Raw genomic sequence first — 14,432 nt, forward strand, 5'->3', positions numbered from 1 at the left:
CGATTGCGTTTTTAGGAGGAAATGGCTCCTGACAGGGAACAAGACAATTTGTGTCAAACAAGGTGGGAAGTCAGGGCTAAAGCCAGAGAATGTCCTCCCAACTCCACATGCCATCCCTGGCAGGCTTTCACACATAATGACACTTATGAATGGACACACAGAAAGGTTGTTTTTGTTTTGTTAATTTATCATAGTACTGTTGAGGTGGCTTAGTACATAAAAGTGATTGCCAGAAAGCCTTATGACCCGATTTCAATTGCTGAAACTCATGTAAAGTTGGTGAGAACTGACTCCACAATGTCCTCTGACTTCCTTACATATTATCATTCTCACTTCCACTCTGTCCCTCTGTGTGTGTGTGTGTGTGTGTATGCATGTGTGCATGTGTGTGTGTACGTCTGTATCACACATAGGAATAGCAGTAATAATAATAACAATACTAAAGTAAAAACATTTTTTTTCAAATGATTCTGCGGAACACCTTCAGAAAGGTGCTGACAAGCCAGACAGTGGCACACACCTTTAATCCCAGAACTCAGGAGGCAGAGGCAGGCGGATCTCTGTGAGTTCGGGGCCAGCCTGGTCTACAGAGTAAATTCCATGACAGGCACCAAAGCTACAGAGAAACTGTGTCTCAAAAAACAAAACAAAACAAAACAAAAAAAAAAGCTGCTGACAGAATCTCCAATAGTAAAACACTCTCCAGCCTCTCCCTCACCTATACCAGATGTTTCTTGATACCTAACCAAGCATCTCATTCTGGTGCTATCATGGTTTCCCTCTATATCCACTCCAGTCTGCCTTGAAACTTTCATCCTTGGTCAGTCTTCAGGGATAGCAGCTCCAGTGACAAAGTCACTTTTACTGTCTCTGCGGTCTTTCTGCCGTCCACTACTCTGCAGCCTGATCAGAATCACAGTGTCCAGAATCTTCTGGAAGGAAAGCCCAGCCAAGTACCATCCGAATTGTTATTGTTATTGCAGTGATAATGCACCTCTGAACATCTGTTTCTGTGCTTAGTCCCCAGCGTCTCCCTCATAACCATTCAACTGGAATCTCCAAGTGTAATCTTTCTTCCCACTTGCAGACTTCAGAAACTCCCATCTCCCTAGCATCATGCATTCCTCATCTGTCAGCCCAGACCCCGAAACACATTCAGAGTCAGTCTCAAGCTCCAACTTGAGTTGTCACCAGCCACCAAGGGGTCAAATGAAGTGACCTTGTGTGCTCATCCTGAGACTCTTTCCCTCTCATGTTTCTCAGGCGTCTCCTGGCTATAGCGTCCCTGTTCCTGAAGGAAGCTGCAGGAGATCAAACATTCCAAACTGCCTCAAATGTTGGCTTATGGCTGTGCCAGGAAGTACCAAGATGTGGAGACAGGATCTACAACCCCTCGGAGGAATGCTGTGTGGACGATGCCATCCTGTTCTTTAATCAGACCCGCAAATGTGGCAGCAGTGACTGTCCCTACTGGCCCTGCTTTGAGCTCTGCTGTCCTGAGTCCTTTAGTCTCCAGAAGAAATTTATTATCAAGCTGAAACTTCAGGGGGAGAGATCCCATTGCAGTTCATCCCCCATCTCTGGGGACTGTGCTAGGTAAATGCCCTCTTCCTGTCTGTGTGTAGGGTTGTATATGGGAATAGAGAAGAGATAGTGTACCCTCCCCTCTGTGAAAACCTTCATCCCCTATCCTTATCACTAACAAACCCTCAAGCTGTTTTGTTCATCCACTTCTCTGATTCTTCACTTGGGTTTTCTCCTTTGCAGCAGAAAGACGCTTTCATGGAGGAGATATTCAAGAAAACGAACTTTCTCTTAGGTAACAAAGTGATGCCCAGGTAGGCTTCAGGGTCTGTGCAGTCACTATGTGAGATGTTGGTTGACTGTTGGGCTACAAACAGGACATTTGTGCCTCCCCCTCTCAGGCCCAGGAAACATTCCAAAGATGCTGAGCTGTGGGCAATCTCAGTCTAAATTCAGCTACCTGGGTACAGCTGGGCCTGTCAAGAGCCAACCATGGGTACTGATGGGTTCACTGGGCCTCCTATCTTCCTAGTGAATTAGTTACTGGTGGAATACAGGGGAGGGGGATTTGTTGTCTTTCACGTACCCAGTGGTATACCACCAGGTTCCAGCCGGTGGTTCCAAACCTGTGGCCATGCAGAGTCCTGGTTATAATCAGTGGGTCATAATAATACTTATTAACCCTTTGCTTGCTGCCAGCCTGAGAGTCCCTCTTGTTGTTATTGGCAATAGTACCCTGAGTCCAGTCACTGCTAACTATGCATGAATGACTGTGGGGTTATCCATCGGGGCATGAGCAATAGGTTGTGGCCTTAGAAACGCCCCTGCCCCAACACACTGGAATTTTGACTGATTTGAACTTGTCCAGGTCTGTGCAGACAATCACAGTTGCTGTGACGTGTCCAGGAGACAGCTCTCTTTTCATGACTCTCCTCCCTTGGCTCTTACACTCTTTCTACTCACTCTTCTAGCATGTTCCCCAAGCCTTGGTTAGGGAGGTTGATACAGATGATCCATTCACGTCTGGGTACTCACAGTCGCTTATCCTCAGCACTTTGACCAGTTATGAGTCTCTGTATCAATCATTGCCTACCGCAAAAGAAGCTTCTCTGACAAAGGTTGAGAATACACGTGTATGAAAATAAATATGAATATTAAAAAAAAGGAATGTGAGAGATGGCTCGGTACTTAGGAGAACCCATTGCCCTTCCAGAGAACCTGAGGTCCATCGCCAGAATACATAAGATAGGTAACAGCTATCTGTAACTACAGTCCTAGGATGCCCTCTTCTGGCCTCTACAGGCACTGCAAATAACAGTGCCCTGACATATATGAAGGCAAAACACCCACACATGTAAAAAAGAAGATTAAAAAATAAGAAAACAAAACAAGGTCATATGACAACATGACCATTGAGCAAAATAGCACCAGAAGGGGACACACACACACACGCACACCCTGAAGCCATGATTGACAGGCCTTTGTGTTTCTTGTTATTATTATTTTTAAGCCAGTGCACAGTGCAATCAGTACCATTTATGCATTTTCTTTTTTTAGTTTTTGAGACAGTATTTCTCTGTGTGACAGTCCTAGTTCTTCTGGAAATTGCTTTGTAGACAGGCTGGCCTCAAATTCACAGAAATCTGCCTGCCCGTTGTCTCCCAAATGCTGAGATTAAAGACGAGCACCACCATCACCCAGCCATTTAGGCATTTTCAAACAAAGTGGTTTTCACTAGGTTCCCTTGCTCTCTCATCTCCATCCTCTGCTCCCAGATTATCCTTGTGTCCTCATACTCTCTTATGTGTCTTCTGGTCTCTTGTGTCTCCGGCTACAGTTTTAAGGATCTCAACTCTGAATCGTCTTCCCTGGACAGTTTTCAATACCTGGTTTCTTCCAATCAACACTGATTCCTGAATGTCCCTATTGGAAGGATGGGCACGTGAGGCATTGGATTGAAGAGACATTATGTGTGTGTTTTGTTATGGTGTTCATTTGAACATAGTTTACTTAAACATGTATTAGAATGTTTCTTCATGCCAGGTGATGGTGGTGCACGCCTTTAATCCCTGCACTCAGGAGGCAGAGGCAGGCGGATCTCTGTGAGTTCGAGACCAGCCTGGTCTACAAGAGCTAGTTCCAGGACAGGAACCAAAAAGCTACGGAGAAACCCTGTCTCAAAAATCAAAAAAAAAATGTTTCTTCATAACTTTCTAAAATTAACATGTGTTGATGCAATTAAAGATGATAATATATCCAATCCAGAGCCCATTAGAGCACAGAGAAGGCAACTTTATGTGAGCCAGGCCTGATGCCTTCAGAGAAATTTAGGCAATGGGTGCTACATAATCATGTCCTGCAAACACTCTGGTTGCTCTGGAGACTCCAGAATTGAACAAAGATCGCATATCTGTCTAGGAAAAGAAGATCAACAAGATCCCGAAGGCCTTCTCAAGATTATAGAAGCAGCATGCTACGGCTGAGAGAAGAGACTCTCAGGCCAGGCGAGCTGCCTGCATGTCCTGCAGGAAAGCTGCAGGGATACAGTTCCAGTGGGGAATCATCCATGCTGGGCTCGGCTTTTAGAAATGCAGCTGCCTTTGAGACCTCCCTGACCCTTTTAGTAGTCCCTCACTCATACTCACATAAGGAACCCAAATAAACTCATTGGATGAAAAGTTGGACTGTCATTGAAATATTAGTGTAACCTATTAGTTCCTTATCAGAGGTGAGTAGACATTGCATCACCATAGGAAAAGTGGCACACAGTAATAGCAGGCTCCCTAATCTCTGGCATCTCAGAAGCAGCAGAATGTGTCTATTGCCTAATATGTGACACTGTATTTTGTTATGGAAATTCAAGCTGACTGATACAGTGTCTTAGTAACTGCTGTGTAGAATGAGAGAAGGCTTAAGTGACTATAGTAGGGATCAGCAGTCACCTACAGAGGCCCAGGTGGAGGGACCTTTGCTCATTTGGATTTGGACAATGCTCATGGTTTTGTCCATGTGCAGACACAGCTACGGAGTAATCTGATACTTGTCTGTATGTATCAGTCACAGAGTAGACTGATACAGATGGTTGTGGGCATCAAGCCTTGCAGGAAGGCCAGATCAGTTCCTGATGTCAAGAGACGAGCTCTGTTTCTCACTTTCAGATTGGTTGTAAGTTGTAATGATGGATCTCAGTACACTCATAACAACGGCCACAAATGTCAGGTAGAGCTTGGTTCTAGGAGATTGCTAAGTGCTAGGTATATCTTTTTATTTATTTATTTATTTATTTATTTATTTATTTATTTATTATTTATTCAATATTCTGTCTGTGTGTATGCCTGCAGGCCAGAAGAGGGCACCAGACCCCATTACAGAAGGTAATGAGCCACCATGTGGTTGCTGGGAATTGAACTCAGGATCTTTGGAAGAGCAGGTAATGCTCTTAACCTCTGAACCATCTCTCCAGCCCCGCTAGGTATATCTTGTGTCTAAGATACACAGACAGAAGTGGCAAAATGCGTTCTGTGTTCTGACTCACTAATGAAAACCAAAACTTTGATCTCCTGTGTCAATATAAAATGATGACTAAGGGCTGTTGAGATGGCTCTGCGGGTAAAGGTCCTTGCTGCCAAACTGGATGACCTGAGTTCAGTCTCCAGGATCCACATGGTGGAAGGAGAGACCTGACACCCACACACATATGCCCACATACTTACCCTGACATACAAGTAAATAAATTAAATTTTTAAAATTGATGATGATTCTGCCCTTCAAGAAATAAATACCGGTGAGTATATATTATATTTGTCTTTCTGGGTCTGGGTTACCTCACTCAATATGATATTTTCTAGATCCATCCATTCGCCCACAAATTTCAAGATGTCATTATTTTTTTCTGCAATGTAGTACTCCATTGTGTAAATGTACCACATTTTCCTTATCCATTCATTGATAGAGGGGAATTTAGGTTATTTCCATGTTTTGGCTATGACAAATAATGCTGCTATGAACAAAGTTGAGTATATGTCCTTATGGTATAATTAAGCATCCTTTGGGTATTTACCCAAAAGCAGTATTACTGGGTGTTGAGGTAGATTGCTTCCTAATTTTCTGAGAAATAGCCATAATGATATCCAAAGTGGCTGTACCAGTTTGCACTCCCACCTCAAATGGAGGAGTGTTCCCTTTACCCCATATCTTCTCCAGCATAAGTTGTCATCAGTGTTTTTGATCTTAGCCATTCTTAGAGATATAAGATGGAATTTCAGAGCTGTTTTGATCTTCATTTCTCTGATGGCTAAGAATATTGAGCATTTCCTTAAGAATATGTACTCATTCAAAAGTGGATTTTAGACATAAAGCAAAAAAACAAAAAAAAACAAACAAACAAACAAAGAAACAACCTACAACTACAGTCCCAGAGAACCTAGACAACAAAGAGGACCCTAAGAGAGACATTCATGAATCTAATTTTTTTTCCTTTTTTTTATTTTATTGAGAATGGGGAAAAAAAAGTTTCCGCCTCCTCCCAGCCTCCCATTTCTCTCCCCCTTCCCCCCACTCTTCTCCCCCTCCCCCCACTCCTCTCCCCCTCCCTCTCCAATCCAAAGAGCAGTCATGGTTCCCTGCCCTGTGGAAAGTCCAAGGACCTCCCCTCTCCGTCCATGTCTAGGAAGGTGAACATTCAAACTGGCTAGGCTCCCACCAAGCCAGAACATGAAGTAGGATCAAAACCCCTTGCCATTGACCTTGGCTTCTCATCAGTCCTCATTGTTCGCCATGATCAGAGAGTCCGGTTTTATCCCATGCTTTTTCAGTCACAGTCCAGCTGGCCTTGGTGAGCTCCCAATAGATCAGCCCCACTGTCTCAGTGGGTGGGTGCACCCCCCCCCCCCCCCGTGGTCCTGACATCCTTGCTCGTGTTCTCCCTCCATCTGCTCCTCACTGGGACCTTGGGAGCTCAGTCCAGTGCTCCAGTGTGGGTCTCTGTCTCTATCTCCATCCATCACCAGATGAAGGTTCTATGGTGATATGAGAGATATTCGTCAGTATTGCTATAGGATAGGGTCATTTCAGGTTCCCTATCCTCAGGTTCCCAAGGGACTAAAATTTACATGGGAAGTAGAAAAAGACAAGATCTCCTGAGTAATTTGGGAGCCTGGGGATCATGGGAGAAGGTAGAAGTAGAAGGGGAGAGAAAGGGAGGGGAGCAGAGAAAAATATATATCTCAATAACTACAATTTTGGAAAAAAAAAAAGAAAGGAAAAAGAAAAAGGAAAAAGGGAAAAAATAACTACAATTTAAAAAAGAGATAAATGTCTTTACTGGGAGGTGGACATGAGTAACTGTGGCTCCAGAGCTCAGATTCTAGTTATGGTGATGCTGGGCTCACACTAAAAAGGCTACATGAATAACCACGGCCTCAATACTCTCCTGGACCCACGTTTACTTCCACCATGCTTTTAGCAAAGGAGCCTAGCTGGGTGCTTGGAAACAACTAGAACCAGGGCTGGAGAACTGAACCATCATGTGGAAGACACAATGGGCAAGGGAAGGTGAGCCCTTGCAGGGACTAACCATTCCCTGTGACTCACCAAGAGGTTTCATTACAGCATGAGATGACCCAATCCACAGAGGTGTTATCTTCATTGTAACTGGTGAGATTCTGGGCTAGTCACACTGCTATTCTCTAATCTGTCCGACATTAACTTGTGTCTAATGGAAACCATATTGTTTATAAGAAAAGAAAGCAAATTCTGATATTTCCAAACCACTACCTGTATAACATGGTTATCTCTCCTGACACAAACTGTGGGACACCCTCCTGGAGCACCCTACCTTGCTGGTACCTGGAAGGGAGCAGGAAAAAAGAGTCATAAGCTGAAGGAAGGTGTTCCACCCCCTCTTCCTATGGAGTACAAGTGTGGTCCTTCCTGCTCCATCACTAAGGAACTGTGGCCTTCCAACTACTCCTTGCTTCCACAGTCTTAACCACATGTCTCCTCCTCACAGCAGGACACAGGGAAGTTCCACATAGAGTCCTGTTAGGGACTGACTTCCTTGGAACCCAAGGTACACATAATATCTTTTAGCAAGGCACCCGAGACTGTCTCCTGTGACATCTTAGAGTTTCCCCTTATTTGATAGACTTTTGTATCTTGTCACTGCTCTCAGATCGGATCTGTTTCTTGCTATCACACTAGCTGACTTGGGTAATGCCACTCGGAGGACTCCACACAAATAAAAAAAATGTCACGGGAGACATGAGAGTGACTGGTTACCTCTTAGGTCTCACTTTATGTATAAAGTCATCAGTATTGGACCTAAACCACAAGGTTTCACTAAAACACTTCTCCTATGACATGCATTTATTTGTCTTCTTCACTTAATGCTAGGATATAAATGACACATACTTTGCAAAAGGACCTCATTGGAATCTTAAACTGTCTCCCTGAATGGAGAAACAGGCTAAACCAAAGGACACATAAAAGGAACAAGTTCTGTTGGGATAGACACACACTGTCAATCAACCCAGAATTCCCCCATTGTCTCAGCTCAGCAATACATGCTGCCCTTCTCGTCACTCCTCCTCTTTAGCCTCCTGGACTGCAGAATAACAGAACCACAAAGGAACAAACTACCATAGAACCCAAGTAATCAACGGTGAAGAGCCAGATTGTCTTCCTCAAATGTTAGTGGGACTCTTAGGGTCAGAGACTGACAACTCTGGCATTCCTAACAAGTCAGGCTTCACCACCATGCTCAATAATACAATTAAAGACACAATTAGCAATGGAAAGCATGTTGTTCAGTGCAGTTGCATTGGGAAGAACAAAGAGGTACCCCCTCCCTCCCTTCTTCTCCCTCACTCACCCCCCCCTCTCTCTCTCTCTCTCTCTCACACACACACACACACACATCTTCAGAGTCCTAATGAGGAATTTAAGTTTAAATAGAAGGCCACAACTGTTCAGATCTGAGCTGCCCTGGGTCAAGGGTTTCACTCTTTCATGTAAAGTGGTCTCCCAAGTTGTCAGAATTGTGTGAAATCTCTTCAGGAAACAAGTTCTGCCCCATTGGTACCATGATCCGATCTTTTTCATTCTCCCAGGATGAAATCCTTTGGAAAATTATAATTTATTGGAAATAATTATTTCAATAGTCTGAGAGCCAAAGAAAGGGCATGAGTTTCTTTATAGTCTGCCTCATTCATTTTCTAAAGTTCTTTCATTTAAGAATGCTCTTAAATGGACTTCTAATTTAAATATGCTCTTAAATGGACTTCTAATGACATTCATATTATTGCAAAATAAAGAACTATTTATAAATTATCACCCAGAAGAACTTCACAGTAAAAAATAGTTCTCAGAGAGTATCTTGCTAAAAGGGTGAATCTGTAAAATCGCACACTTGCCCTTAACTGGGTGGTGCTTCACAGGATGGATAAATAGAAACACTACTGACTTTTGTTGTCCTAACATCATGGTCTCCATAGAGGGCGCCCAAATCCACTGCTGAGCAGACAAGGCACAGTTGAAAATATCTCCAGAGAAATTTCCAGTCTTGCCTTAGGAACCTTATACCTAGAATCTTAAACTATTGGTCAAGAAAAACTATTGATTTTTTTCAACTCCTCGTATCCTGCCATGCTGCTTGATAGAGACTTTTATAAACCAGGCTGCCACATATTCCACATTGGACAGACTCGAGAACTCCCTCCCATTTTGTCTAAGTACCCTACTGCAAACTTTATGTCTCAGGAATTTTGTTCTCAATACAGAAATAGGATTTACTCTGGGTTATATTTATGCCAATTCCATGAAAAACCTTTTGTAATGCAGTTCCAGTGCCTTAAAATAATGGAAACAAACAACAACAAAAAACAGTAAAAACAAAAAGGTTATCACTCCTATAATTGTATCCCTCCAGAAAAACAGGGGCCCAACATTTTTTTCATTTATTTTACATCCCTACCAGAGTTTTCCCTCCCTCATTTCCTTCCTATTCTTCCCCAGTCCTAGCTTCCCTTTATCCACCCCCCATCCATTCCTCTGTTTCTGTTTAGAAAGGGGCAGGGCTCCCATAGGTGTCAGCAGAGCATGATGTATAAAGTTATACTAATTAAAATATGTTTAAAAGACTGGTGAATTTTCTAGAAAATAATTCAGTACCTTTATGCTGTTATGCCACACCGATTTCCTTTGTATTCAGGCATTCCTCGTGCATTTACAATGCTAAATAACACACTATATATATGGTCACTATACAGATAATGTGTGGGCCACTATAGTGATTTGTCTTCCTTCCTATTCACCTCTGCAGCCAATATTACTTGTTTTCATACGCTGGTGTCTCCCATTCACCCAGAAAGACTCCTGAAGTGTTTTCTAACAGACCTGTGAGTTCTCTAAGATACACTTAACTACATTGAGTTTCCTAGCTTCAATATCCACACCAGACTTACAGTTTTGAGAGTTTTAAATTCTGGATATGTTCACTATTCACCATGTTTCTGTCAATCCAGAAAGATCTCGGCAAGCCATGAACATTTCAGTGAAAACATGATACATTCATCACCCCAGCCATGAGACTACATGTAGTTTAATAAAAGTATCTAAATTAAAATCCTTCAAGTCTATTCTCTGTGGCAGATACTCACCTACTTTTGATCATAGTGTCTTGAAGTATTATTATTTTTGATTACTTTTTCTAAAAGACTTACAATTCTTCTCTGTTATTCTGTGTGGCTGGGGCTGAAGATAATACTCAGGGTCTCATGCATGCTAGGTAGACGCTCTACCATTGACCAGCAGAGCATCTTAATATACGCTGCTTTAAATTCTGTCACAACAAAGATTTACAAATACTTTCCTCTTGAAATACCTATTTTGACAAGAATTACTCTAATAGGACACAAATCATATGGAGTATTTGCAATCAACGGAATTTAAAATGGGGAATTGTTTACATAGTAGAGGGAAAAAATCACACATAGACAGACTGATAACAATGAGAATTCATAGCAACTCCTTTATAGGGAAAGGAAGGGGAAAAGGGATGTTCAGAACTCAGGAGAGGCTCACTAATGAAGGAGAGAACAGAAGAGAGGTTGCTATGGCCCGGGTCTGAGGAGATAGAGTTTCATCTGCTACTAGATGTACTGACCTTGGCAGGGTTAAGACAAAAGAAATATACATTTTTGCTCCCTGTAAATTCCAAAATTTTGCTAATACCCCCACTTTGCTTAATAAAAACCAAAGACACCTGATATTGGAAACAGAGAAATATCCAGTATGAGTAATTTAAGCAATTATGGACAAGAAATTAGAAAAGAGCAGTGTGATCACCACCTCTTCTTTCCCTCCCCCACCTCAGCCACACACTTGCCCACTCCAGTGTCCAGATCCCATGTACCACATATAAACGTAAAGGTACTCACTCAGAATGCCTTTGCAAAGTGTAGCTTCTTTACTGAACTGGATCCAATTTTATTCCACTAAAGTGGAGTTTATGATTATTCTAGAAGTTGCCTAAAATAAAAGAGCTACACTCAACTGCAAACTGAATCTCCACCCTGATTCAGCTGAAAGAACCTATCTTTATTGCCACTGTAGATTGGCATCAGACAAAACTCTAAACTACAATCATCACGAACCCAGCAGATAGTTGGCTACTGAGCAAAAACCACAACAGTAATAAAGATTTTCCTACCACCTCCAGGAAGCCCTCATTTCCTTATCGTAGAGGTGTTCCAGGAATCATAGTAGCCAGACTTTCAATCCACTGTGTTTCTGTAGCTCTGCCAATCCAGAGATCTGTGAAAAGATCAAGAGTTGCAAATTAGGCTTTAAGAAAGGAAGCCCTAGACAGCTGTGATCATGCCACTGTTGACTTGCATTCAAGCTCACTGGTCTAAGTCACTAATTGCATTCTTTCCCATCCATGTTGGTGGGACTGGGGAGATAAAATTGCTCTGTTCTTTCTCCAGATCTCTCTATAATCCCCCACCCTTGTCCTACCTAAATTGAACGGAGCCCACACTCAGATGAGGTGGAACCTGGGAAGCACACTCCCTATGTAAACAGTAGTGGATGGGAAATAAGATTGCGGAGAAAGCTCCTCCCACCCATTCCAACCAGCAGCCTGTTTTACTTCAGAGATCATGGAGGCCCAATTATCCATAAGTGTGCTTAAAAAGATTGAATGATTAAAGGCGTGCACCACAAGAGCTAGTTCCAGGACAGGCACCAAAACCACAGAGAAACCCTGTCTCGAAAAACCAAAAAAAAAAAAAAGAAAGAAAGAAAAAGAAAAGATTGAATGAAAGCATAAGGTATTTCCAAGGCTAGGAGGGGAGGTGCGCACTTCCGTGGTCCACATGCCTCTTAGCACTACTGTCTTCCAAGCTCCTTCTATGATAGATCATTAAGCCTTATATATAGCATTCAATTTTTTTCTATTCTAAGTCATAAACTTATCCATTTTTCTCCAAAAACCAACATGGCCAGGCCTATCACAGCAATACCCCACATCAGGTACCAATACTATCTTTGTCACTTTATTATTGCTATGAAGAGATACTATGACCAACACAACTTAAAAAAGAAAGGTTATTGGGAGCTTACTTACAGTTTTAGAGAGAGTTCATGATCATTACGGAGGGGAGAATTGTGGAAGGTAGGCATGGCATTGGATAAGTAGCTGAGAGCTTATCTTGGGTCACAGGCACAAGGCAAGAGAGAGCTATTTTAGGATGGTGCTGGCATTTGAACCACAGACATCTCCTCCATCAAAGAAAAGAGAAAAAAAAACAGGTCAATCATGTGCTCTGATGAAGGGAGTTTGGAGTTTTGGAGACTCAGGCATTCACTGGCCACATCAGCATCCCAGGAATTTGCAAACACACTCTGAGTACTGGGGACTTGCAACTCTTCATCCAATTGATTTACATTACCACTCAGGGACCATGTTCTATTGCAATGCTCTGTACCCAAGATCATAGGTGCAACATAAACTGGAATTGATTTATTTTTATGGAGTTGGATGGGTAGGGATGGGGCTTGAGTCTGGGGAAAATGGGAGGAGAGGATGAATATGATCAAAATGCATTGTACAGAATATTCAAAGAACTAATAAGCTGGAAAATATATATGAGGTTATATAACCTGTCCAGCTTTTGTTTGGTATAATATATTCAATATTCATCATGTTGGAACAAAACCAGAATGTCTTTCCTTCTTCTGGGTGAATAATATTCTGCATACAGATTGACCACATTTCACTCCACAGTCCTTCTCTTGATGGACATTTGGGTCTCTTCCACTTGGTGCTATTATAAATAATACCACTATTGGCATCAATATCTAAGTATCTGTTGAGTTTTTTTCAGTTGTGTTTGCCATATGTCTATGGTTGCATATAATATTATATGGTTGTCATATGATAACTCCGTGGATCTTTTCTGAGGAATCGTCATACTGCTTTCAGCAGCAGCTGAGCACTGTTACATTCCCAGCAGCAGTGCACAGGGCATTCAAGTCCAACAACACTCTTCAATTAATTTTTTTTTTGTCATAACCATTCTAGTTCAGTGTGAACTCCTTGGAGTTTTGCTTTCCCTGGAATCAGTGGGTTGTGTATTTTTTTCCTCAGGTTTTTTTTTTTATCACTTCTGTATATTCATTGTATAAATATCTATTTGAATCTTCATCTAATTTTCTATTAGGCCGCTTGTTTATTTTAGGAGCCATTTCCGGGGTATTAATTTCTTACGTGATTTTTTTTTTCTCTTTGAGATAGGGCCTCACTATGTAGCGCTGGCTGAACTAGCACTCGCCATGTAAACTAGTCTGACCTCCTCCAACTCACAGAAATTGATCTGCTGAGATTAAAGAGTGGCCATTGCGCCAGGATCTGATTTGATCTTTAATTTGTACGTATCTTTTTTCCATTCTGTAGATTATCTTTCCAAACACGTGTTTTATATCACGTGAACATGGGGTCCAAGGCACATTTCCATACACCTAACAGAATATTGTCTATCGTCTTTGCCGTACAAACAGAAACCACTCTACCTAAATGGTATTTTGAGCCGCATTGCAGAACTTGTCACTAGATGGCAATAGTGCAGCAGAGAATGCAGTGACATCATGAAGGCAACTACAAAAGCATACAACAGCAACGGGGCTTTGGCTAAAGCTTTTAATATTGCTTTATTGCCATCGCTATTCAGTTTTAACGTGGCTGTTTAGGGGCTGTTGCTGCGGGGCAGCTGAATTAGAGGCCGCGCAGGCTCCTCCGCTGATAGAGATCTTGTCTCTGAGGCTCCAGCTGCTGCTTCGCTCCTCCCACCCCTCCACCTTTGAGTCCTGAGACCACAACCCACTCCCCACTGAGCCATATTGAAAAAAAAATTTTTTCGCCTCCTCCCCGCCTCCCATTTCCCTCCCGGGTCTCCCTTTTCCCTCCCCTTCCTCCCATTCTTCTCTCCCTCCCCCCACTCTTCTCCCCCTCCCTCTCCAGTCTGAAGAGCAGTCAGGGTTCCCTGCCCTGTGGAAAGTCCAAAGTCCTCCCCCCCTCCATCCTGGTCTAGGAAGGTGAACATCCAAACTGGCTAGGCTCCCACAAAGCCAGAACATGAAGTAGGATCAAAACCCAGTGTCGTTGTCCTTGGCTTCTCAGCAGCCCTCATTGTCCGCTATATTCAGAGAGTCCGGTTTTATCCCATGCTTTTTCAGTCACAGTCCAGCTGGCCTTGGTGAACTCCCAATAGATCAGCCCCACTGTCTCCGTGGGTGGGTGCACCCCTCGTGGTCCTGACATCCTTGCTCATGTTCTCCCTCGTTCTGCTCCTCATTGGGACCTTGGAAGCTCAGTCCGATGCTCCAGTGTGGGTCTCTGTCTCTATCTC

General features: G+C 42.8%; 1 protein-coding gene across 1 annotated transcript; it reads left to right on the forward strand.

Annotated features, from left to right (window-relative positions):
- Positions 1-1,116: 1,116 nt before the first annotated feature.
- Positions 1,117-1,600, forward strand: LOC126490990 (insulin growth factor-like family member 3). Its single transcript, XM_050126358.1, has 2 exons — positions 1,117-1,160; positions 1,264-1,600. Exons 1-2 carry the CDS (start codon positions 1,117-1,119, stop codon positions 1,598-1,600), a joined length of 381 nt encoding a protein of 126 aa, XP_049982315.1.
- The last annotated feature ends 12,832 nt before the right edge of the window (positions 1,601-14,432 follow it).

This window comes from Alexandromys fortis, unplaced genomic scaffold (assembly GCF_014885135.2).
Source record: "Alexandromys fortis isolate MF-2015 unplaced genomic scaffold, M_Fortis_MF-2015_v1.1 scaffold_240, whole genome shotgun sequence".
NCBI classification, from domain to species: Eukaryota; Metazoa; Chordata; class Mammalia; order Rodentia; family Cricetidae; genus Alexandromys; species Alexandromys fortis.

Bases quoted from the DNA above. Each gene is read 5' to 3' on its own strand.
- LOC126490990 (XM_050126358.1), top strand. From the start codon at position 1,117: ATGCATTCCTCATCTGTCAGCCCAGACCCCGAAACACATTCAGA. The intron at 1,161-1,263 runs GTCAGTCTCAAG...CATGTTTCTCAG, and splicing joins GACCCCGAAACACATTCAGA to GCGTCTCCTGGCTATAGCGT.